The sequence below is a fragment of the Plectropomus leopardus genome, chromosome 11 (genome assembly GCF_008729295.1).
Source record: "Plectropomus leopardus isolate mb chromosome 11, YSFRI_Pleo_2.0, whole genome shotgun sequence".
NCBI lineage: Eukaryota > Metazoa > Chordata > Actinopteri > Perciformes > Serranidae > Plectropomus > Plectropomus leopardus.
In genome coordinates this window covers 1-23050 of record NC_056473.1, presented here as the reverse complement: position 1 = coordinate 23050, position 23050 = coordinate 1, and the positions used below count along the sequence as shown (strand labels likewise).

General features: G+C 37.6%; 1 protein-coding gene across 1 annotated transcript; it reads right to left on the bottom strand.

Moving 5' to 3' along the window:
* Positions 1 to 207: 207 nt before the first annotated feature.
* LOC121949772 (solute carrier family 23 member 2-like) lies at positions 208 to 21122 on the bottom strand (the record flags this gene model as incomplete). The annotated part of the gene is made up of 7 exons (XM_042495534.1): positions 208 to 248; positions 474 to 630; positions 3061 to 3178; positions 6758 to 6939; positions 9719 to 9902; positions 13837 to 13994; positions 20970 to 21122. Coding segments are annotated over 7 exons (993 nt in total), but the record flags the coding sequence as incomplete, so codon positions are not given.
* Between the last annotated feature and the right edge of the window lie 1928 nt (positions 21123 to 23050).

Below are 23050 nucleotides of genomic sequence, written 5' to 3'. Positions count from 1 at the left end.
CCATATAGTGATGTGTCAGTCGGAGTAAGGATTTTTTTTAGAATATTCTAAACCTCCTCTCCATTCTAACACACTTTGCCTTTGATCTTCTCCACTCAAGATCCCAACAATCCTTCCCATAGAAACCCACTGTAAAATCTGTCGCAGGTGTTTGCGAATTTTGCGAAAATGGCTTAGGGAATTGCTGATAGAAGTCATAGTATACTATTACTGATAATCAGGCACATTTTGTCTATGTGGTGGCAATGCTGCAGGAGAAGTAGCACAGCCAAAATTCATATGGAAGAAGGAGGAGGATAATAAGAATAAGAATAAGAATAAGAATAAGAATAATAATAAGAATAAGAAGAAGAAGAAGAAGAAGAGGAATAAGAAGAAGAAGAAGAAGAAGAAGAAGAAGAGGAAACATGACAAATAATTAGTCTGGCTAATTAGGTTTCCAGGATGTTAGAGCATGATATATATGCACTTACCTGGGTAAGGCACATGGAACCAAGGAGAGTTAGCCACAGCGTCCAGGCTGATGTCGGTCCTGGCTGAGAAACCGTACTCATCAGACTTTGAAGGGAAGACCTCAAAGATGGTCAGTAAGAAGCAGACGAGCCAGGCACCACACATCCCGAACAAAGCCTAGAATTTTTTTTATCAGATACAGGACGTCTAAGTATATTTAAACTGAAATTTAAACAACAAAAACCAATCATTTCTGACACTCTTTTAAGCATCTGCTGAAAGTCTGGTGATGCAGTAAAGTACTAAAAACCTTGAAGCTAGTGACTTTTTATATTCACCTACATGCACAGAGCCAACATTACATGCCAGTTACCTCTTTTTTCATTACAAGCCAATCACAGGTCCAATCTGTCTTTAAACCAATAAATTTGTCCATCCCTAACTGCAACCATGGCTGTTGGATAAGGATCTACTGAAGCATAAGTTTTTGCAAAGAAACGCCTGATTTGCATCAATAAAATATTTTAAATATATGTTTCTACAAACTCGTCTGATAATGGATTCTGAGCACAATCTAATTTATTAATGGATTTCATTACTGCACCATTTATCACTTGCATTCAATTTGAGCGTGCATGCATTTTCATACATGCCTTGGGCTCTGGTGTGCACCTCTGATTGGATTTGTGCAGGGATTTTGCGTGGAGCAAAGAGTTGTGCACAAGAATGCTTTTATCATATGCATGGCATATGAGGAGAGTCAAACATTAGCTCAAGGGAAGAAAAAAACATGCCAGAAAAATATGTTTATATTTCCTTCATTTCTGCTTTGATGCTATTTTGACATCTTCACCTATACTGTGTCCAAGAGAAAGAATGGATTAAAATCTAAAAGAGTCATTATTTAAAGTACAAATTACACAACAATTTGCCAGAGTATGTCATGCATTATATGATCACTTATTAATGAATAGAGCTTGCCAAGAGACTGTGTATAATATTGGGTGTTGGCTACCCTTTTACAGTAGGTGAGCTCTTTCTGTGCTGCTGTTAAATCCAAAAGTAACCTCGTTTACGGTAAGATCAAAAAACCTTCATTTCTTAGGTACGATTTTGGGGCTTACACAAGATGTGACATTCTGCCAAAATGATAAGAGCAGTCATATATAATGCATTCCACAGATTAAACCCTGAAGCCAAAATGAGTCACACACTTTTCACTAGAAGAGGCTCGCATTCAATGTTTAAGTTGTTGTCTTTTTTCTTTTAAACCTTTATTCATTGAGTCTGCATTACATTAGCATGTATGTTCTCGACCTCATACCTTGGAGCTTCAAAGCATGGCCCAAAAACCTCCAGGCTCCTGCAACCACTTAATTACAGAGATGCAATCTCATCAGGTGTGAAAAAAGGGGACAAAACCCATTTTACCCAGAAACCGTGCAAAAAGGCTACCATCACATCCCTTCATTATGCCAACTTTGCTATTTACACAGAACCAAACAATGGTGGCATCATGCCATCATTTGTTTGACGATATGTTATGTGCGTGACCACACATAACATTCAGGGATTTAAAAAGCAGCTAGCAGCAGTTAGCAGCTAACTCAAAGACGACAAATAGCTGCTGTAAATGTCCACAAGTTGGGAAAATAGTGAGATTTGGGAACTCCTCACCCTCTGAGCCGATGATGTGAACAGCAACTATGTAACAGAGAATGTTAATGATTGTTATTGCCATGTTATGCCAATGTTATTGTTAAGAAAGCATTGCTGATGCATGTGTTACATGTCACACAAGAGGCTGTTGCTGTTGTGTGATACGTCACTCCTCTTTTGGTTCCAATATGCCAGCATGCTATTTAAATCGTACACTGAAGTGACATGATGTTACCAGTGTCTGGTTTTGTGTAAAAATGAAAAGTAAGCACTTAGTAAGTACGTAGTAGCAGCTCTATGGTGCAGTCTCTGTTTAAAAATCAAGTTAGTGTGCCAGTGTTCCAGAAGCAAAAGAGGTGTGATGGCCGTAACATGTAACAACATTATCTGTCTCTTGTGTGACAAACACCAAATGCATCAAAAGGGCTTTCTATACAATATCAATTGCATAATATGGCAAAAACAAGCTGCGTTTCTTTGAGAAGAAGAAGAAGCATTGTCAGCTGTCTTTTCTGTAATGGAATTAACATCATATGTATTATGCATACTCTTATCATGATGACCCACCAGCAGATGGAGACATAAAATATATGTAACATTCATTAATTATGCAAAATAAGAAAAATACTTCAACCTGGGGTTAATGTTTTGTACATGTTCACTTTATTGATTTAACTATTTTTATTAACAAAGTCAATAATCTGCTGATACCGATGACGTGCCGTTATTATTGTGCATCCCTAGTCCTTAGATTAACACTGTTAATGAAAATTTTGAATTTAGTTTTGTATACTGGATTGGCAGACTTTTGGCTTGATACTGGGTGATCATTAAGATGTATAGTTTTTAAGCACTGCACTGATATTATGGGCCATAGGTGCTTGAAATAGAATGTTGTTGTTTTTTCCCATGACAGAAGACAAGCAGAACATGATAAAGGAAACTCACAGAGAAGAGCTTGAAGAGGGGGTACTGGAAAATCTTCCACTTCTTATCCTTGTAAGCAATCATTGGAACATTGACTTTGCTGAGGTACTGAGAAAACAGGAGGATCAGACAGACTGTGCTGTGGGAAAGCAGAAGACAAGAAAAAATGTGTCACTCACAGCTGCTTCCACCAAGGCTTGGCCCTTGTTCAAAGCTATTAGTTTAATTTTGCTTAAGCATGACATGCCTCCAAACAACACAGAAAGGGGCAAGTCAAAGCAAGTGAAAACATGTCATTCTACTCAACAGGCATGCCTTTATGATACATGTCATCATGTAAAAGCTTACTGCACAGTAACAGTGCAAGTGTGGCTGATGGGGTCATGTGAACATTGTAAATTTCTTAATTCGGCGTGTGATCCACCTCATGCGGTGCATGAAATACTGTTCTGCACCAATGCAAGCATGGTGCATGTTATTTCAGTGGGAAAGTCTGCAGCCTGGTCAACACTAAAATGTATCCCAGAAATAGTTACTTGAAATGATAGTTGTTCTATTTCAAAGTTAAGAATAAGTTCCTCTCTGCATCTCTAAGCTCCACTTTGTTCCACAGAATGAGCAAGTCACTCAAATCTTATTAAACATTTACACTGTAGCTGAAACATTTATTCTGATTAAATTTATGACTGCAGCAGGAGCGGTCTAAACATCAGTCTAAACATTCAGATTAAAATACAGACTGAAAAATATGTGCCTGTAAAAAAAAATCAGAATTTTAAATTGATCAGAACAGGACAAGTAGGCCAACAAGTATACAAATGCAAGAGATGTGACATTGTGAGAGAGGAGCATGTGATGTGATCATTAGGCTTATTTTTCTTTCATGACTTCCTCAGCTGTGAAAATCTAGAGCTTCTAGTCCTTCTGATGCAGATTTCGGTGCCTCAGTTTATTTCAGACTGTGTGCATTGCAAATGTACAATCAAAAGAGAAAGAGAGTGCGTGTATGTCAGTGAGGCTGCAGCCACTGCAGCAGAGAGTATGAAGTGAAACATAGCAGTGCGAGGTGTGTGAGAACAGTGAGTGTGAACAGTTTGGACTATTTGTCAGTGAATAAATGCTACAGCTACTCAAGACTCAAGCAAACCTCCCCTGTTTTGCTTGCTTTCTGCTGATTAAAGTGAAGGAGGTTAGCCCCAAACTTAGCAAGCCAAGTTAGCATTACAATGTCAAAAAAACCCAAAAAAACAGGCAAATGCTTTGATCATCCCTGAGTCTGATGTTTGAGATTGGATTGGGACATCCCTCGGTACATGTATTCACCTCAAACCATTCGGTACAGGATGCTGGTTCAGTATGCCGCATACGTTTGGTACACCCTGTGATCCAAGCATTCAAAAAAATCTATTTATGTCTACTACAGGAACCCACAGAACTGTAATTCCGTGAGTAAAGTGTGAGTTTTAGCAGCGAAGTAGCTGTTGATCATCTGTTGCATGCTGGTCAGCTTAGCTGTCAAGCTCAACTGAAAACGTTTTTGTGTTTAAACATTTGCCCACATTGTTTAACTGGGTATATCTGTGGCAACACTTCAAATATCTCATTAAGGACAGCATCACCAAAATGTGTCAATAAGTATAACGAGTCAAAAACAGACTACAGACATGAGAGCCCTTCTCTCCACAGTGTCCAGGTTGCCTAAAACTGTAGATTCAGAGCGTGCCAAGATAATAACTAATGCTATGGAGCAATAATGGCTGCATATACGATATATACCGTAACTTATGTCTGAATTCTGAATTTTGAATTACAGCATATGTTGAAAGTGCATGAGCTCCGTTACAATATGCTTTTCTGTATGCATTTTAGTCAGTCCCCTGTGCCTCCTCTTTGTAATGGGCCTAAGCTGCAGTTCAGGAATTATCAACAGGTCAACAACTTATGATAGAGTATCACATTTATATTACTGACATTGTGTTATTTACTTCTTTAATTTCTTATTGACAATATGACATTATCTAAGTGCCTTTTAAAGTACGCATCATGACCAGATTGAATGTTTACAGTTTTCAGAATGAATGAAAAATATATATTTTCTGCATGCTTTTCCCTGCTGTACTGAAATGTAACAAATTGTGACCCCATAATCAACGTACAAACCAAACCTCAATTTTGTGTATGCTTACACCCCTAAAAAAAGTGACTTTGTAAATGAAACTTTTTAACTCTTTAAAACCCTACCAAGTTGGTTTTATTTCTTTTAAAAACATGAGGAAAAGAGGAAACGGAAATGAGAAACCTAACAAGGCATGGCCAAAAAATGACTAATTTTAGAAAGCAGACAGTTTAGTAGTTAGAAATAAGTAAAAAGTTACAAGAAAATTACCCGAAAATAAGCAAAAAAAAAAAAAGAAAAAAAAAAGAAACAGAAATACAAAAGATAAAGAAATAAATCAAGAGAGAAATAAACCAAGAAAGAAACCAAAAAAGAAAGAAAAAAGGTACCAAGAAAGAAAGACAGAAAGATCTTGATTTGCGAATGGACTTCTTCACTTCCCCTGCCCTATGTCTTCTGGCAGACTGGTCGAGTCTGAGTATTTATTGTGTGTTGGGAGTGTTGGATTACAACCACAAGATGTCTGTGTCTCAGGTCCTGTAAGCTCCTGATAACCAGCACACTGACTTGGTGTCAGGGCAATGGGGCTAAGAAGGATATGACTGATTACCCTCCATATATGGCACCGGGAGGTGGATGTGCTGAACCTTTTAAAACCCACAAGGATCACTCTGTATAATGACTTTAGTCTGCATTATCTGGAGATGGCGGCAGCAAATGAAGACAGATTTCAAGGGGTCGGACAGGTCAGGAGCAAAGACAAATCAGAGATAGTTAATGGGGAATAGTGAGCAGCAGCAGCAGCAGTTGTGGAGATTAGGTGGATTTTAAATTGGGGGCATGACTGCTTTTATAAAGAAACAAAGTGAGTGGAAAACAGACAATGAACAACATTTTGCTGAACAGAAATTAAATCAGACTTCTGTGTCTGGAATAATGTTATTAGTTCCCCATGTGTTCTAATGCCTTATCTTACTGTGCTGTATTTGTGAATGCTCAAGTTGCTACACTGTAATAGTGTGCATCCACATAAATCATATAATTATTTTAATGCCATCATCGCTCCTAATCTCTCTAAGCTGTGGGACTGTGCATACAGGCTCAAACAGATGACAATATAAAGGAAAAGCCTGAATAAATGAGTTGAGAGAACTACTAAATGATGATACCTATATAAAGGGTATTACGGGTTGCTGAATAGTGTAATGAAAATTATGTGAATCATATGCTATAGCCCTCACAATCCCCAGATCTCAGCACAAGTGAACATGTATATGGGATTTTGGACTTGAGCGTGGGACATCATTTAAATAGAAAATGAGGGAATATCTTTCAGTGGACTCGTATTCGTCCTGTCAGTAAAGACTCTTGACAATCGACAGAGACTGAAGCTGTTGAAAGCACATGGTGGATAGTACACAGTGTAATACACTGAAGTACACACACACACACACACACACACACACACACACACACACACACACAGTACACACACACACACACACACACACACACACACACACACACACACAAACAAACGTTATGGCCTTTGTTACAAGATCAAATTGTTCAAAACCCAGGTGTAAAACACCACCCACTCACAGAGCAGAAATTCCCCAGTGACCTCCAGACTTCTTCCCAGCTTCAATGAACAGTGACAGGCCAATGAGGTTGATGGTGGGGGCGATAGCCAGCGGACCGATATATTTCAGCACGAGGCCAACCAGGCCAGAAAGACCCAGGACGATCTGGAGCAGAGAGGACACCAGGATGGCTCCCTGGATCTGCAGAGGGGACACAACTGAGATACGTAAGCCATGTTTCTGGTACTCAACTGTGCATCATCTAGCATAAGTCAAGGGAGTTTTATAAAAATGAACAGTCATCGTGAACAGGGAAATTAACGATAACGACCAAAACTGCTTTTGTACCAGGCTATTAACATGTTTATTTCTCTTTTGGGGTTTGGCATTTTAACATGGAGGTCTTGGTGGACTGACTCAATTTTGGAGCCATCCTTTTTTATGCCCCAGAGTTACCCTCTTGTGTGTAACAGACATAAAAATTTGTGATATATGATTTAAAAAAACTGAAATGTGGAATATTATAGTGTGCACATGCGAGTGAGAAATACACGTAATCACAGATAAGAGGATAACCAGAGGATGTTGCCACTTATCTGCATACTGTAAAGAATGGAATTAACTTAAGATAAACTGTATGATACGAAATTGGTTTTTTCCTATATAGCAGGGATACTTAACTTGCTCTGCTTGGGGGCCACTTTTGCAAAATGACAGGAGGCCAGAGGCCAGTCACAGCAGCAGCATAGTCATAGAATTTCAGGACATTTCTAGCTTTTTAGGACATTTTGAGGATTTAAGGAGGTTTCTAAGTTTCTGGGGAATTTTTAGGATTTTGGGACATTTCTCAGATTTTAGGATACTTCTAGTATTTTAGGACATTAGGGGCTTAGCTAGGACCTCTGTCAAGGAGATCTTCCACTGGCACTTCGTTGATAAACAAGCACTATTCTGATGCTGTTTTATGCACTCTGGCACCTTATGTATGCTCCAAGTACAAAAACAATTCCCAGTGTGAATTACATTGTTTTATTGTGAATGATTGGAGGGCCAACCAGCACCCTATCAACGGCCAGATTTGGCTTGCAGGCGGAAAAGCTGAGTATCGCTGCTGTATAGCTCTCTCTCTGAGGGAGGACATCTACAAGTGCTCTCAGCAAGCGACAGGCAGGCCAACTAATGCCGCTGCTGTGCTGCTGTGCATTTAGCAGTTAAGGAGCCACTCCATGAAAATGAAAATGGATGCACTTGTGACTCTATTTGGATTCCAGATGAAATCTAAACAAATTAAAAATAACAGAAGACATGGGTGGCTCTAACTGAACTAAAACCTCTACAAAAAGCTTTGTAGCTTTGAAAATATATTAAACTCAGAAATTAAACTACAACCTTATTAATAGAAATGCAAGGATGAACATTGCTTCTGGTTTGGTATTTTAATTAACAGCGCTGAACAAAGACAAATTTAAGACGATGTATTTTATTCCAAAGGCCTATTTATTATATATAACATTATAATTATGCAGATTAGTGAAATAGTGAAGATGGTGAAAATGCTAAAATAGAGTTATGTGAACTTCGCTGTTGATGTATTTTCTGTACATAAATGTATATTGCCTGTTTCATGAAGAGGCGGTGGGCTTGTTGTTTTTTAATCATCCACATCATAGGGCCTATATACTCGATAATGGTGTATTATTATCCAATTGCCTTTTTACAAAGTCCATTGTAATGAGCAGTCACACATACATGTTGAGTCGTGACTTCCAACTTCCAACCTGACAGTTGGATTTATGATTTTCAACTTGTTGTTTTTATTCTGTTAAACCTCTCATTAAACTGTAATCAGTCTTATCAACAGGTCTTGTCACACAGACTTTGATCTGAGAGCACATTTGAAATATGGTAAACATACCCTGCTACAGAAACTAGCAGAGCTTTGGCACTTTATCAATCGCTCCTACTGAAAGCAAAGGTGTGGCAGTTTCCATCCTGTTTAGAGATCCTCCTTTTGAAACACACATCTGTGATAAATGCACACATTGCCACAGGTAAAGATGTCTTGCACAAAACCCTGCTGACAGATATATGAGAGTGCAAAATATCTTAAACGCTAGACAACAAAAGTTGATTCATATTTTTTCCTGTTGTAGTAGTTTGTATGAGAAATTTAGCATTGTTCAACAGTTTTACCCAGATTTCTGTGTTTACACAAACTCTTAGCATTGGGACATAATATTGGGTGTGTTGTTTAACCCAAATCTGGAGGTTTTACCCCAAATTTTAAGTTTTTGATTCATGTTTTACCCATTTTTGTTATTATTATTATTTTATATTTTGTTTTTACTCACTATCAGATTTTTGTAAATACACAGCTTTTTCTTCAATTAATAAGAATCTGAGTCATCTTTGACCAAATGTTCATGTTTTTAACCACACAGTTAAGTATTTATGTTTTCAGCAATTTGTTTCAACTTGTTTTGTTTTTTACTACCCCTTCTGCAATTTAGACACTGTATGGGTCCTGTTTTACCTGGTTTACAAGGTCCAACTTGCATCTCTGGGTTTGAACCTAATTTCAAAATATTAACAATTTAAACTTTTTAAAAAAAAAAATCAATAAAAAAATATACAGTTGCAACAGAACAAATGAAAATCTTAACTGGTCCCATAATTTATGATAGGAGAATAACATGGAGCATTTATTGTAATCATATTGTAACTTCAGTACGTGTTGAGTTTGGCATTTAAATCTCTTAAATTGGAACATTTTGGGTGAACCTGCTGGATGCACACATGTAGAGATAAACAAAATGGTATAAACCATACAACTGTTTAAATCAGCACACAAACATTAAGGTGTGACAAAATTACACAGGGTCTTCATTGTTCCCCTGATATCCATTAGTGCTGCTAAGGTGATTGGATTCCCTCTAGGGGCACATAAGGTACTTCTGGCTCAAGTGAATATTTTACATACCTCACGCATTCGTGACATCCAGACCTCATCAGAATTTTCCATTTGTAGCGAGCTGGTGCTGTTCTGCAGCTGCACGGACAACATCATGGGTGCTTTTGGGGCTGGGCACTGCCACTTGGGCAGGGCAAGAATGGCCAGGGTCGGAGTGATGAAACTGAATGTCCCACCCTGGAGGATGGGTAACCTGCAAGTCAGTAAATCGACTGGGTTAAAGGTCAGAGGTCATCGCAGCAAACGATGTCAAGTCTCTGCGGACTAACATAACCTGGATGAGTTCAAAGCAAGCTTGAAGGGAGAGCTGAGAACTTTAATGAGCATGTTGATTTCTCACAGAGCCAGGATCTGGTCAGTCGAGTCAGGACCGACCTAAACAGACATTCACACTGTTCTCTCTCTAATACCTTAGTTGTTATCAGTGTCAAATATTGCCATGCATAGACAGGCTGCCCAAGGCATCGAAGCGTTACTATATGGCAACGTGGGAATAAGAAGGGGCTGGTTCAAACCAGCTTAAAATGTTCACACACTGATATTACACGGTGGAAGACATTCATAGTAGTTAAATTATTGTTTTAGAAACTCAGACCAAAATTAATACAGAGATTTAGGATCTAATATAACAAACGTAGCAGTTTTGGTTGCCTACAGTGATTGCGCTAAACCTTTTGGGCTCATGACCCCCTTAAAACAAACAACTGATGCTTATCAAATTCAAGGAAGGATCCTTCAAACTTTGAAACCTGGACCGACAACAGTAAAATAGTAAAAGTTGAAAATGCCCCCAAAAAAGAGAGAATGAAAAAATATTTTGTTTTCTTTTAAAGTGAAAAATGAGAAGAGAACTACATTATATCTATAAATGAAATCTATATTTACAATTATGTCAAAAATATATAAATTTATTTTTTTAGCACTGTGTTCGGGAACCACTAACCTTAATCCAACCTAAAAAAGAAGGCAGATCAAACATTGTCTTCATGAAACTTTGAGATTGAAACTTACAGAGTACGTGTGCAAGCAGTATGTGATATCTTTTCTTCATAACTACTCACTCACAGGCATAATTTAAACTTTCACCGCAACAATACTCCTGCAGGACATTTTCTCAACAGTTATTATAATCTGCACTTATCCTGTCTAATGTCTGCATTTTTAATCTCTCATTATTTTTTAAATGCATAACTCTCCCCACATTTTTAATGTTAAAAACACTTGCTGTTGAGGACTGAAATGAATTGACTATAAATATAAATATTAATTTCAAACCATGCAACAAGTTGTTGTCTATACCAGTTTAAAGTTAAATTGAAAGACATATTTTCACAGTGCCTGTGCATGTATTTTCTTCTTTTTGTGCTGCAATGTATGTACTTGCATGCACTTTTGTGTGTGCGCATTTGTGTTTTTATCCTTATATTCCCTTGTTCAACAAAGCCCTTCATACCACAGTTTTGAATAGGACAATTAAAGCAAAGATTAACCTACTTATTATTCAGTGTCAAAGTATTTACCGGGATCCCATTTTTGTCCTTTAAGCTTTTGCCAAACTATGTGGGTGGAGACCTCAAACAAAGCATTAGCTATTTGCTCAGGCTCACAGTTACAGCAGTGGGAAAAGAAAAGTGTATTGAACTGTGTGTGGGAGGCAGCTGCACAGTGGTAAATCGCGGATTGATGCATTGGCTTCGGAAAGATTTTCCTATCAAAGTGCCAAACAGCTTCCTGGATTTTACATCTCTGTTATGAAAGGAAGGCCACAAATTAAGCTGCGTAAAACTTTGGAGGTCATGAGGCTTTGAGGAAAACTATTTCAGAACTTATCCTGAAGGGTAAATCTCATTTCCACTGTTAGTGTCACGTAGAGCTCGGCGGGAGACTGACTCACTATTTCACTGTGCTGCTTATGCTGAGCTGCTGCTCATGTTGCAAATAAAGCTCCGGGGAATCATTTCAGAAATGTTATAAGCTTTCTATTTTATGTCAGTTTAGAATGACATTTAGGATTTTCTGGATTTTCCAGTATTACAGAAACAACCCCTTCTTGATTAAAGGACACAGTGGACTCACAATCGACATGCCAAGGGACTCAACCTATTATTTCCCTGATATTGCCACATTGTGAACAGCAAATACGTGTTGACATGAGCAGGAAAAGGAAGAGTAAAGGTTAGGTGTAAGCAGTCATTGGCTGGTGCGTTGAGCTATATTATGATGAGCTAAAGTCTAGTAGTGGGCGAAGGTAAATTATGACTTTCTCATGATATGCACAAATACAATCTTGTAAAATGTCATTTTAGAAAGGAACTTGTATAAATACAATTGTTTGTTTTTAAAGCAATATAATGAGGGTGTTAGAGTGGGAATAATGATGTATGACTGGGGTTGTCAAAAAAATAAAAATTTTAAATTTTCTTAAATAATTGCTGAATTTCAATAGTGAATCGCAATTAATCACTATTTTTTTATCACATGTTTACAATTACATTATTTTGCAATTCAAAACAATTTTGAAGTCCACATTAACAATGTCAAGCCATTCTTATCACATTACATTGCTTAGGAATCAAATGACAGCATTTGCACTTTTCAGGAGTTTAAGTTTAGTTGCTTTTTCTGATTCATAACATTCTGTATGTGTTAAACTATTGTTCCCTGCAATGCTAAGACATATGCAATGCTAAGACTTGTCCCCAGCTTGGGGACATCACTGAGGTCAGTCTTCCACCATGTTAGCTGGTCTACAGTCAGTTGCATCAGATTTACGCAAATTCTTCTATGTAGTTTCAACCACCGTCTGTGGTGATTAAAACATACTCCTAAATAGTGCCGGCTTTGACGATGTGGTTACCGGCTGACATCAGTCTGATTAGCCTAATTATTATCAGGTGGTAGCAATTTCAAGACTGTTGAAGGACCCCAATATGCATTCAATTACTATGGACAAAAGTAACACAATTATACTGCATGCAAAAAAAACAACAACAAAAAAAAAGCACGGCATGATTTTTGCGCAAATCTACCTGGGACTAGCGTAAGTGGGCATGTCTGTAAAGGGCAGACTCACTGGTACCCATAGAACCCATTTTCATTCAGATATCTAAACATTTAGCCTAACGTTGGAGCCTTATTTAGCCGTTACCTTCCTAAGAAGCTAGCCAGACCACTGTACCACTGGATCCCTCATGTCTTGATATGATACCAGAATCATCCCTCTGGTTCTAAGACTCAGCTCAGTACAGCCTCTGAAAGATAGCAATGGCAGCTGACGACTAATGCATACAAATAAAAATAAACGCGTAATGTATGGACCTTAATTGCAACACAATTAACACTGACAACCCTATGCATAATATTAAGTAAAACAGGCTTTTAAAGCAGATTTTAAAATGTTTAACTGGTTAATGCTTACTGATGTCTTTAAAACAGTTATTTTTTGTACTTTAGATTTCTTTGTTTCCCTGGCACAAAGGAGGGAATAAATAAGAAAAGCAAATAAACACAACAACAAAACATCACTATTGGTATCTGCCCAGAGTTTCAAAATCGGTGCATCCCTGCTTGAAACTCCAGTGAAAAAAAAACAAACAGTTTGCATATTTTTCTGTAACAAGCCTCTGGCTCTGCTTTGGTTGAACAAAAAAGCTTGTAAAACCATCACAGGATCACTGCAAGGACATGTTGCATGTTGAGGCTAGATGACAGAGGTATGCTGTCAAGTAATACTCGTGAATTAAGATTTAAATACTTGCTTGTCCTCATCATCAGAGGGTTAAAACAGTCACGGCAAGTGTGTGTGCGTGTGTGTGTGCGTGTGTGTGTGTGTATATGTGTGCAAATATGTGTGTGCGTGCGCATGTGTGTGTGCACGAGTATCGGTATCTTTTTATCTTGGGAACATTCTTAATTCTCTTGAGGCATTATCTAAGTTTTTACCTGCAATAAATCTTAAACCTGACTGACTGCGCCACTTAAAACGCGAACACGCACGCACGCGCGCGCGCACACACACACACACACACAAGTTGTCAAATCTCACGTGTATATGTGTGAAAGACCGCATGTGGAAATATCTTAAGCATCAGGTTTATTGGTGCTGTAAGACAGTGAGGGGGCGTTACCTGGTACCAATGGCTGTTTGCAGCAGAGTACATATTCCTGACACAAAGAATATGGTGCAGATGAGCTGGCTTTTGGCGACATTGTTGTCTTTTATGCAGAGGGGCTCGGCCAGGATCAGCGGGATTGCAATGATGCCTCCAAACGCGAGGATGTAATGCTGCAAAGGCAGAGGAAAGTGGATCAGTTTTAAGGGGTTAAAAAGAACATTTCCACTTCACACAAAATGAATCCCATTCTCTTGATTTCTTATGAATTCTGCCAGTTCTCATCTTGATATGTAAATATGAAGTATATCTCTCATCCCCATGACATTTTTTCTCAAATCGTTTCTGTTGCACTGCAGGGAATGATGGAAAAGGAAGATGCTAAAAGGAAAAAAACTTTAATAATAGCTGATATGTATCTAGATGAGTTACTGTAAATGACAGAAAAACATGCAGTTTCTTTTACGAAATACAGAAAAATAAAAGTAACATTGAAACAGAGTTGCTGATTTTTGACTTTTTGGCACAGCAGGTCATTCCAGGTCACATTATCTGTGTGTACTCTCGGATGTCTTATGCAGCACTGTGATCTGAGTTTTGTGCCAACATAAAACAGATGCACTCTGGCTCATTCACACACAGATAAGTACTCCAATTTCAACAGACAAAGAAGTTGTGTCATTCCCTTGTAAAACAACTCCTATTAGTACAGTCTGATGCGGCACCTCTATCACCACAAAATTATTTGGCAATGTCATAGAAAACTGTTAGAGGACATGAAACATGAACATTTTCTAACGTGACACCTCTGTGTCTGGCTTCAAAGTAAGCGATCTAACAGCTTCAGCTCCCCATCGGAAATTGTCGTCTGATGGCAAGGTTTAGCAGTGACAATATTTTTAATATAGCATACACATAAATTGACACACTTTTTTTTTTATTTTGTTAAAAGACATTTTGTTGCTGTCCCAGTCCACAGCAGTACATTGCTTAGCTTCCCTGTTGAAAATCCAAACCGGGGGCGTGTCGTCGGCCATCTACTGTGTGTAATACACTGACTATTGATAAGTAACCTTGTACCAGTGGTTCCCAACTGGTCCAGCCACACGGCCCAGATTCCTCCTTAGTCACTAGTTCAATTTTCACAGATTATAAAATAGCACATAACACAGACAAGTTTTTACTTCACAAGATGTAAACCACACATCGGCTTTGAACACAAAGAAATAAAATGCACTGCAAGAATAAACAGACACTTGGCACTTCAAAATAAAACCTCTGTGTTTTTTTTATAAACTTGACACATTCAAGAGTCACTTGCAGTCCATTTAGAATGGACCCAACAGCCCAGTTTGGACCACAACCCACCACTTGGGCCTTGTACAACCCCACCTCAAAAGATTTGAACTATCCTTTGAAGGTTTCGTTAAGTTTAGCAAATCAAAAGCAAAGTTTAATACTTTAAAGATACCCACTAGCTAAATATCAAAGTGCTTAGCCATGTTCATGTAATAGAAAGTGACCTCTTGCAACCTCAAGGCTTAAGAAGCTGCCAAAATAGTCGGAAAAGACTCTGAAACAAGCGTACACAGTTCAAGCTCAAATCTGATCCTGTTCTTTACAGATCCAAGCCTGGCTACTTACAATGTTAGCTTGCATACAGAGGAGCACTTTATTTTGTTTTCAGCTTTCTTTAATATTGTGTTGTCAATGCATTGTCCCCCAAACTCTATATGTCTGAATTGAGGGTGGTGGTGGTCCACTGACCACCACTGAAGAAGAGGAAAACAATTGAAGGCAGATGTTGATGGCCTCACTAAATTTAGGATTTAGGGAGTTGGTAGAAGGGAATCTATATTAGTTGTTGGTGATGGTGTAGCTGAAGGTTAAAGTGTGGCCAGATGCTGGGATTATCTACTGAGCCTTCATGACAAATTGTGGTCTAAATCAAATTAAGCGCAAGGAGGACACAACTTGATGACCCCGGTGAAATGCCCTGTGACATGCAGCTGAGGTGGCTGGTGAGCGCTGATGCTTGTCTACCAATCCTGCAGATTTAAAGCATGCTATGTCATGATGTGATGAAGTCAAACTTCAACAGATTTGTTGTGACTTTACAGCAAATTTCTGGGAAATGGGTGAGTTTGCGCTTATATAAAAACAGTGATGTGACCAAAAAGGGCAAACCACTCAAAAAAAAAAAAGAAAAAAAAGCTCAAGAAAATGAATTGTCCCAGTGGAAAAAGAAGTTAACTGCAGCTTTTACAATAACAGACTTTCTTTGGGTGGACAACAAACTTCTCTTCTTCATGTTTTGGTTTGTTTGTTTAGACTTTTAAATGCTTCGGTTAGGCTGCACAGTATTTTGAGCTTATAGTGAGGCCCGCTTTTCTTTAATTTCCACAAAAAACAGGTATTTTATCACACAGCAGGCTTCAAAACAAATATATTTACATTTATATTTACATGGACAAAACCCATTTATGATCTGTTTTTTGTAATATTCTGTTTATGTGTTTGAGCATGTAAACAGTATCTTCCATTTATGAGAAACCTGAATATGTTTGCTGGAATACATATGCGTAATGTGCATAACCTAATATTTCTGTGCTCATTTAAACACCATTTCCCAAATATGATTATTACCAGGACAAGCACTATAAATGGGTTATTTATGTCTATGTAACTACAGTTAATGAGAAAGGCAAGGTTAAATTGACCTTGACCTTTAACCCTTGACCACCAACATCTAATGAGTTCATTGTTGAATTCAAGGGGAGGTTTGTGCCAAATTTAATGAAATTCCCTCAAGCCATTCCTGAGATATCTCATTCATGTCAATTGGCTGGATGGATGTGGAGAACCCAAAAAAATAATAAATCTGGCCATGGCTTTCAACTAGCATAAAAATGTGGAGCTCCAGGCGACATTTTTGGCCAGCCTTGTTTAAAAAAGATAAAGAATTTAAGCGTTAACCCAATTAATTCGTGTTTAAGATGGAGACACCACATGAAAAGCTTGTAGGAATGGGAGCTATAGCTAAGATAAAGCTGAATAAACTGTTTTCAATGCATCCATCTCCAATATGCAGAGTAAATTGTACAGATTAATAGTTAAAGGATATTTGATGTGCACATAGTACTGGGGGCTTGCTTATTTTAAAACAGTCTTATAATTCAAAAAATGCCCTGCGGGAAGCGAATGATGCCATCAGGAGAAATCGGATGAAACTTTTTATAGTAGCTGCTGATTTTAATCAAGTCATTCTTCAACTTCAAAGATGACAAATGTAATTTTGTTTTTTTAAAACTTTGTTTTAAAAAATGACCAATAAGTTTACCTTCTACCTTCCTCTACATTCTGCTTACACAAAGTGTAACAAAATCTCCTGTGCACCATGTGTTTTGAGACAACCAAAAGTCACTCCACTTCAAGAGTGCAAAGCAAACAGATACCTACTGCCTTCATATGGCGGTAAAGAGAATCCCGAGTGTAAAGGAAAGGCTGTCAGTATAGTATAGTACCAAGGCGCACCAGAAACATGAGTGTTGTGCCCGTAATATATTTAGCGATATATTACTAAACATATTATATATTACTAACAATTATTTTTTTTGATCGATTTTTTTTTTTGATTAATCGATTAATCTATCGATTATTTACTCTAGATATGCTGCAGCTGAAACACAGCTCACACGCGCCTGACAAGCGATGCTCGGGCGAGCAGCGTGCACGCTCTAACTTGATACATGGGCGCCGAAATAATAAGCGACACGCCCGGTGCTGCTCACGCTGTCATTACGCATGCTGTGTGAAATGGTGGGACGTGTCGACGTACGTTACGTGACTTCACGTAAGTGATTACTTCCATCACGTAAAGATATTATAGCAAAATCTCCCCATAACAGCCCAAAAGCTTTTCCTTTGGTCCATGGATCAGCCTCAGGCCTTTAATACACAAGCTAAAAAGCTAAATAAAGCAGAAAATATTTCAATCTAAAAATATCTAACTAGCTGATTAATCACTGCGTCGTCAAAGTGTATTCATTCTACAGGGTCTCCTTGTAACTAATTTTACCGCATGATTCAAATGTCATGGCTGCTCAAACTTATTGAACTCATGGCCTTCGGATCTTCTGATTTTCTTATGTAAACTCAAGGAGCACTTTTTCTCATGTCCTTTTTCCATTACACTGCCCTGTTTATCAGAAACATTCTCTTTTATTGTTCTAATGTTCTTTTTCTGTGGAGAAAACCTTCTCTCACCTTGGACTTCCGCCAATAATAAGCACTATAAAGTACTGACAAACAAGTTTTGTCTTCCAACATGAGATTCAAAGAGGTCTGATTTATTGTCAAATGTTGACAACTGCTGGATTAAAGGATGACAGGTTTAATGTCAGATTCAAATCCTTTTGGATTATCAACTTACTATAAATGACAGCTGCTTAAAAAAGAAAGGGTTTAACATTTCAAGTGCTTTAAATCATGTAAACATTAAAAATACTGTGACTTGTTTTAAGTACTGTTTAACAAGGCTTTGACATTTCAATGTGAATGACCACAAAACTTGGCATTTCATGATCATATTGTTATGAATTAGTCTTTTATTTATTAATATAGTTTATTTTGCACAGTTATCTTTCTATTTTGCTATCCCTTTGCTGCTGCAATGTTGGAAATTTCCCCACTGTGGGACTAATAAAGGATTATCTTATCTTATCTTATCTTATCTTATCTTTACCCAGACGAGGACTGAGCAATTCTAAAATTCACAACGAGAGACACAGGATGAGATGTGCTGGAAAGTTTTAGGACACAAAGCAGAAAGAGGGTGCTGTTCTTCCACACATAATATTTTATAATTGGTAAAATGGTAAGATGGTAAGATGGTAAAAAAAAATTCCCATCCAATATCTTTGTCTTTGTCCAAAAAAGGACCATCTTCTACATGCTGGGATACAGCTGGGTTGTTTAAATAGGATTTGAGGTTTGAGAAATGCTACAGGCATGGCTCCAAGTCTGATATTTTTCTAGTGATTACTGTAGGAAGATATCATAATAGTTGTTATAATGTATTGCTGCTTAATACCTGGAACCAGCTACTGTAAGTTATCTGAATAATTTATTTTGTAAAAGCATTTCAAATACTGGTTTTTGACTTATTTGTGCATGCACATCATAATTTAATACTTGTTTAATTTACTGTACAATTATTTGATCATTGAAAAAATGCCATCTCACGAATTTACACTAAATTGTTTTCACCCAAATGCATTGTGTTTAAAGCTCCACTAATCAATATTATTTCTTTTAGCGTTGAATAACTTTTTGCAATGATAAAAGTGGCTGTTTACGGTGACAAACCCAAAGAGAATTATTACACACTTTGCAACACTATCATGGTTTTAATCTTATTTCAGCTCATTGCAATGTGTTTTTTGGAACATCCACCTAATGGTTCAGTCCCATTTCACCCTTGTTTCCAGCAGTGGCAGGCAGTTGTTAAACCAAAAAGCTGCAGCACATCTAGAGAAATGGTGGCTCGCAGTTTTTTTAAGAGTGACGTTCGTGTTAGTTGACTCTTTACCAATTTATACTGCAGTTTAAAGTCTCTCTCTGTCACAGAGATGAGGAAATACAAAGATGTTTGTTTTACCTCAACTTTCTTGCTTCTCTTTCAAAACAAAAGCTATCTGACTGTGTCTCTGTGGACAGAATGCCATCAGTTGCTGATACAATGCATTTTATTTTGAAATATTTACAGGACGGAGTTGTCAGCTCTGCAGGAGCTTGCATAACTTCATAAATGAGTGGAATATGTGCTTATAAATATGAAAATACAGCACTCATATCAGCAGACAGCGATATGCCTTAAGGCCCAGTTAAGGCTGGTCTATTCTGATGCAGAAAGAATATACTAGTTAGAATTATTTCTGTAAGAGAGAAGTTACAGTGTTAATCAAATTGTACTAATTTTACTGTAAGATGTTATGTTGGACTGCAAGGTTTGATGTTTGTTACTGTAACAAAGAGTAACTGTTTTGGTCCTCCTCCCAAAAGTGACTTGAATTTTACATTGTTTTATTTATTTTGCTGTTGGATTGGTAAATGTAGATTGCACTACATTTCTTTTACTTGAATGGAACAAGCTCTTGCATTAATTTCATTTTGGAGAGACTTTATATCAGACTGTAAAACACAGATTACCAGTTACGACTGGGCTATTTTTTGTTGGGGAATAATGCCCTGCACTGTATGTCAAGTTATAAAATGTTATTTTTCAGTAAATTTGTTGTTATATTAATCAATTAATTGATTATTTGAAAAAATAATCTATAGATTAATCAATAAAAAAATAATTGTTAGGTGCAGCCCTACAGTATTCATGACATAAATATATAATATATCTGGCAACCTGCCCCTCATGATGACGACGCTTGTGTCAAAGTATAGCTGCAAGTGCAGCATTTCATGAATATGAAGTAGTGCAGCGTCTGTGATAGAGTTAGCAAAGCCCCTAATGCTAATGTCAGTCTGGCGGTGGAGTCCCCAAGCCCCAGTGGCTCCAATTGCTCTCAGTAGATGGAAATCAGACACCCAAGTCAAAACATATTGACCATTATGAACCAAGAGGAAATGACACAGTAAAAAAGTTTATCCTGAAAGACAGTCATTCATTTCAGTGAGTGAAGTTGGTTTAGGTTTGCTAGATAACTGCTGATAGGTATGCTGAGAATAAAGTTTAAGCTGCCCTTATAACAATAAACAATAATTAACAAGGAGTACAACTGTGTTTTTCTTTTTCTTTACCAAAGGAAACTGTGAAGGTTGACAAGCTAAGTTTCGGTATCGTTAAGCAGTGCCGGTATTGGTATCAATGAAATCCTAATAATACCCATTCCTAATCAGCACTGCCTAGTTTTACTGTTTGATCTGATTTTGGTGGAAGTTTGACAGACAAAGAGGGGTGGATGTGTCTCTTGATCAGTGGTATACTCTTTGTGTACGTTATAAGGGTGGCAGGACTTGCGGCAGTTGGCAATCCGAAAATGTGAAAGTACAGCCTGTAGTTCAGGCACCCGATCCGAGAGCCAGCAAAACACCAACAAATGACATAAATTACATCATTTGCAAGATTAATTTACCTGGAAGCCAAGCAGGATGCAGAGATACCACGGTGGTCTGTCATTGAGGGAGTAAACCAAATCTGCACCTTTGTCCACAGGCTCTTCCAGGGCCTCTGTTTGTGGTTCCCCAATATCAACCGTCAGCTGTGGCTGTTCATCACTGTCTTTGCCCTTGTAAAGAAGCAAAAGTGAACAAGTTAGGAATTCATCAAACCCATCTATCCAAGGAACATCAAATAAAAAACAATATTTTCTTAAAGCTTAAATCCACCGAAACTATTTGGACATCAACCCCCGACCTACATTTTTTAAAAACACAAACATTCTTAAATATAATCATTCACTGTTGTTGTGAACATAGAGACTCCAACAGAGCCAAAGGTTTCAGAATAGTTATATATTTTTTTCTTTTTCTTTGAAACAGAGGATAGTTCAGGGAGACAGTCCATCTTTACTGTAATCTGCTCAGATGAGAGACATAAATCCTAATTGTTCGCAAGGGAGTTGATGTGAGTGAAGACATGGGGGACATCCATATGGACGATAGCGAAGGGCTGCTGGGGTGAACAAATTATATATTCTCCAAAATCCTTTCGAGGCTGATGATGAAGGTGCATTGCGCTGAACTTTTGTTTTTGAGAAAGCATGAGTGGAGGCAAAAGTTGTAGAGCGTGATAAATCACTGTCAACTCTCGGGATCATAACATCCTTGTTGTTGTGTTGAAGAGGTTGAAGAGGAGGCACCGACTTTGGCCCTACTTCCTGAGAGTTGTTGGATTAGCAGCCAAAGTTGTATATAAATACATGAAAAGAAAGTGTTTGGACAGCATATAAATATGCAGTATGTCTTGCATTAATCAAACTACAAATACAAATTACCTGCTTTTGTCGCTACAAACATGGCTGGAAATGTCCCAAACTGTCATTAGAAAATACCCACTTTTGCTGTTACAAACACAGCGTGAAATGTCATGAACTGCTGTTAAAATCATTGCAACAAACATGGGTGAACCAGCTCTCGTTAACTCTGACTGTGTGCTAAAAAAACAGCTGGAACGCAGCATACTCTCATAAAAAACAACCAGACAAATACACGGACAAATGGACCAGTGATGTCCAGGCTTTACTGAGCATAGGCGACAAGGGAAATACAACAGGATTTTGGCTCATTAAAGGGAAATATAAAAATATGCCATAACTGGTTTATGTCACTAAACTTTAATATTAACTATTGGTAGGGAAAATGCAAACAGACAAAAACCCTTGAAGGTATGTAGCTCTCAGGGAGTCCCCACTACTGATTGGTCTGAAAACATTAAAAATTCTACAGAACAATAAAATAACTTAACAGCCTACAATTTCCTTAAGCTGCCAGTGGTATAAAAAGTAAATTTTGGTTGAAAGGTATGAGTGTGTGTGCCCACTTGGTTGTATTTAGGTTTAACAACCGGGGAAAAAGTACTGACATCTGAACCTCTGTGCTCTGATTTATGTCGCCAACAGCACTAGAGGCACATTAAACTAAAGTGTGGACTAAACAACATGAAGTCTGAATGAGGAGCTTAAAAAATGTGAGGACATGAAGGAATTTCAAAAGAGGTTCAAAGAGATGATTTTCAGGAGGTGCAATCTTGTCAATCTTAGTCTATTCTAATGTTCAATTTATTTATGGTGCTGGTTATTCCTTCATAGCACTCAAATTTGTAATCCATATTTGTTATATATATATATTTGATAAAAGTACATACATCAATCATGAATTTATAATTGTGATATAATGTAAGACTATTGAAATGGAGAACTACACAATTTGATCAGTTTACATTGTTTATTATTATTAATAGGAAGCTGAATAGCTAATCTTCAGGGGTTTATAGAGAAGGGGTGAAGACAATCTACAGCTTTAAGTTTGAGGTAAATTTATGTAAGGTTGCTGACACATTAAAGACTAGTAGCATTTGTTTAGTGGACAGGGAAATACATATGAGGTGATTTGTTAAATATGCTAAATATAAAAAACGGAAATAGATTTTTGTGTTTGTTTTGTCCATGTTTTTTTAATTTATTTATTTGGCATCCTTTGGGAAAGAGTAGTAGCT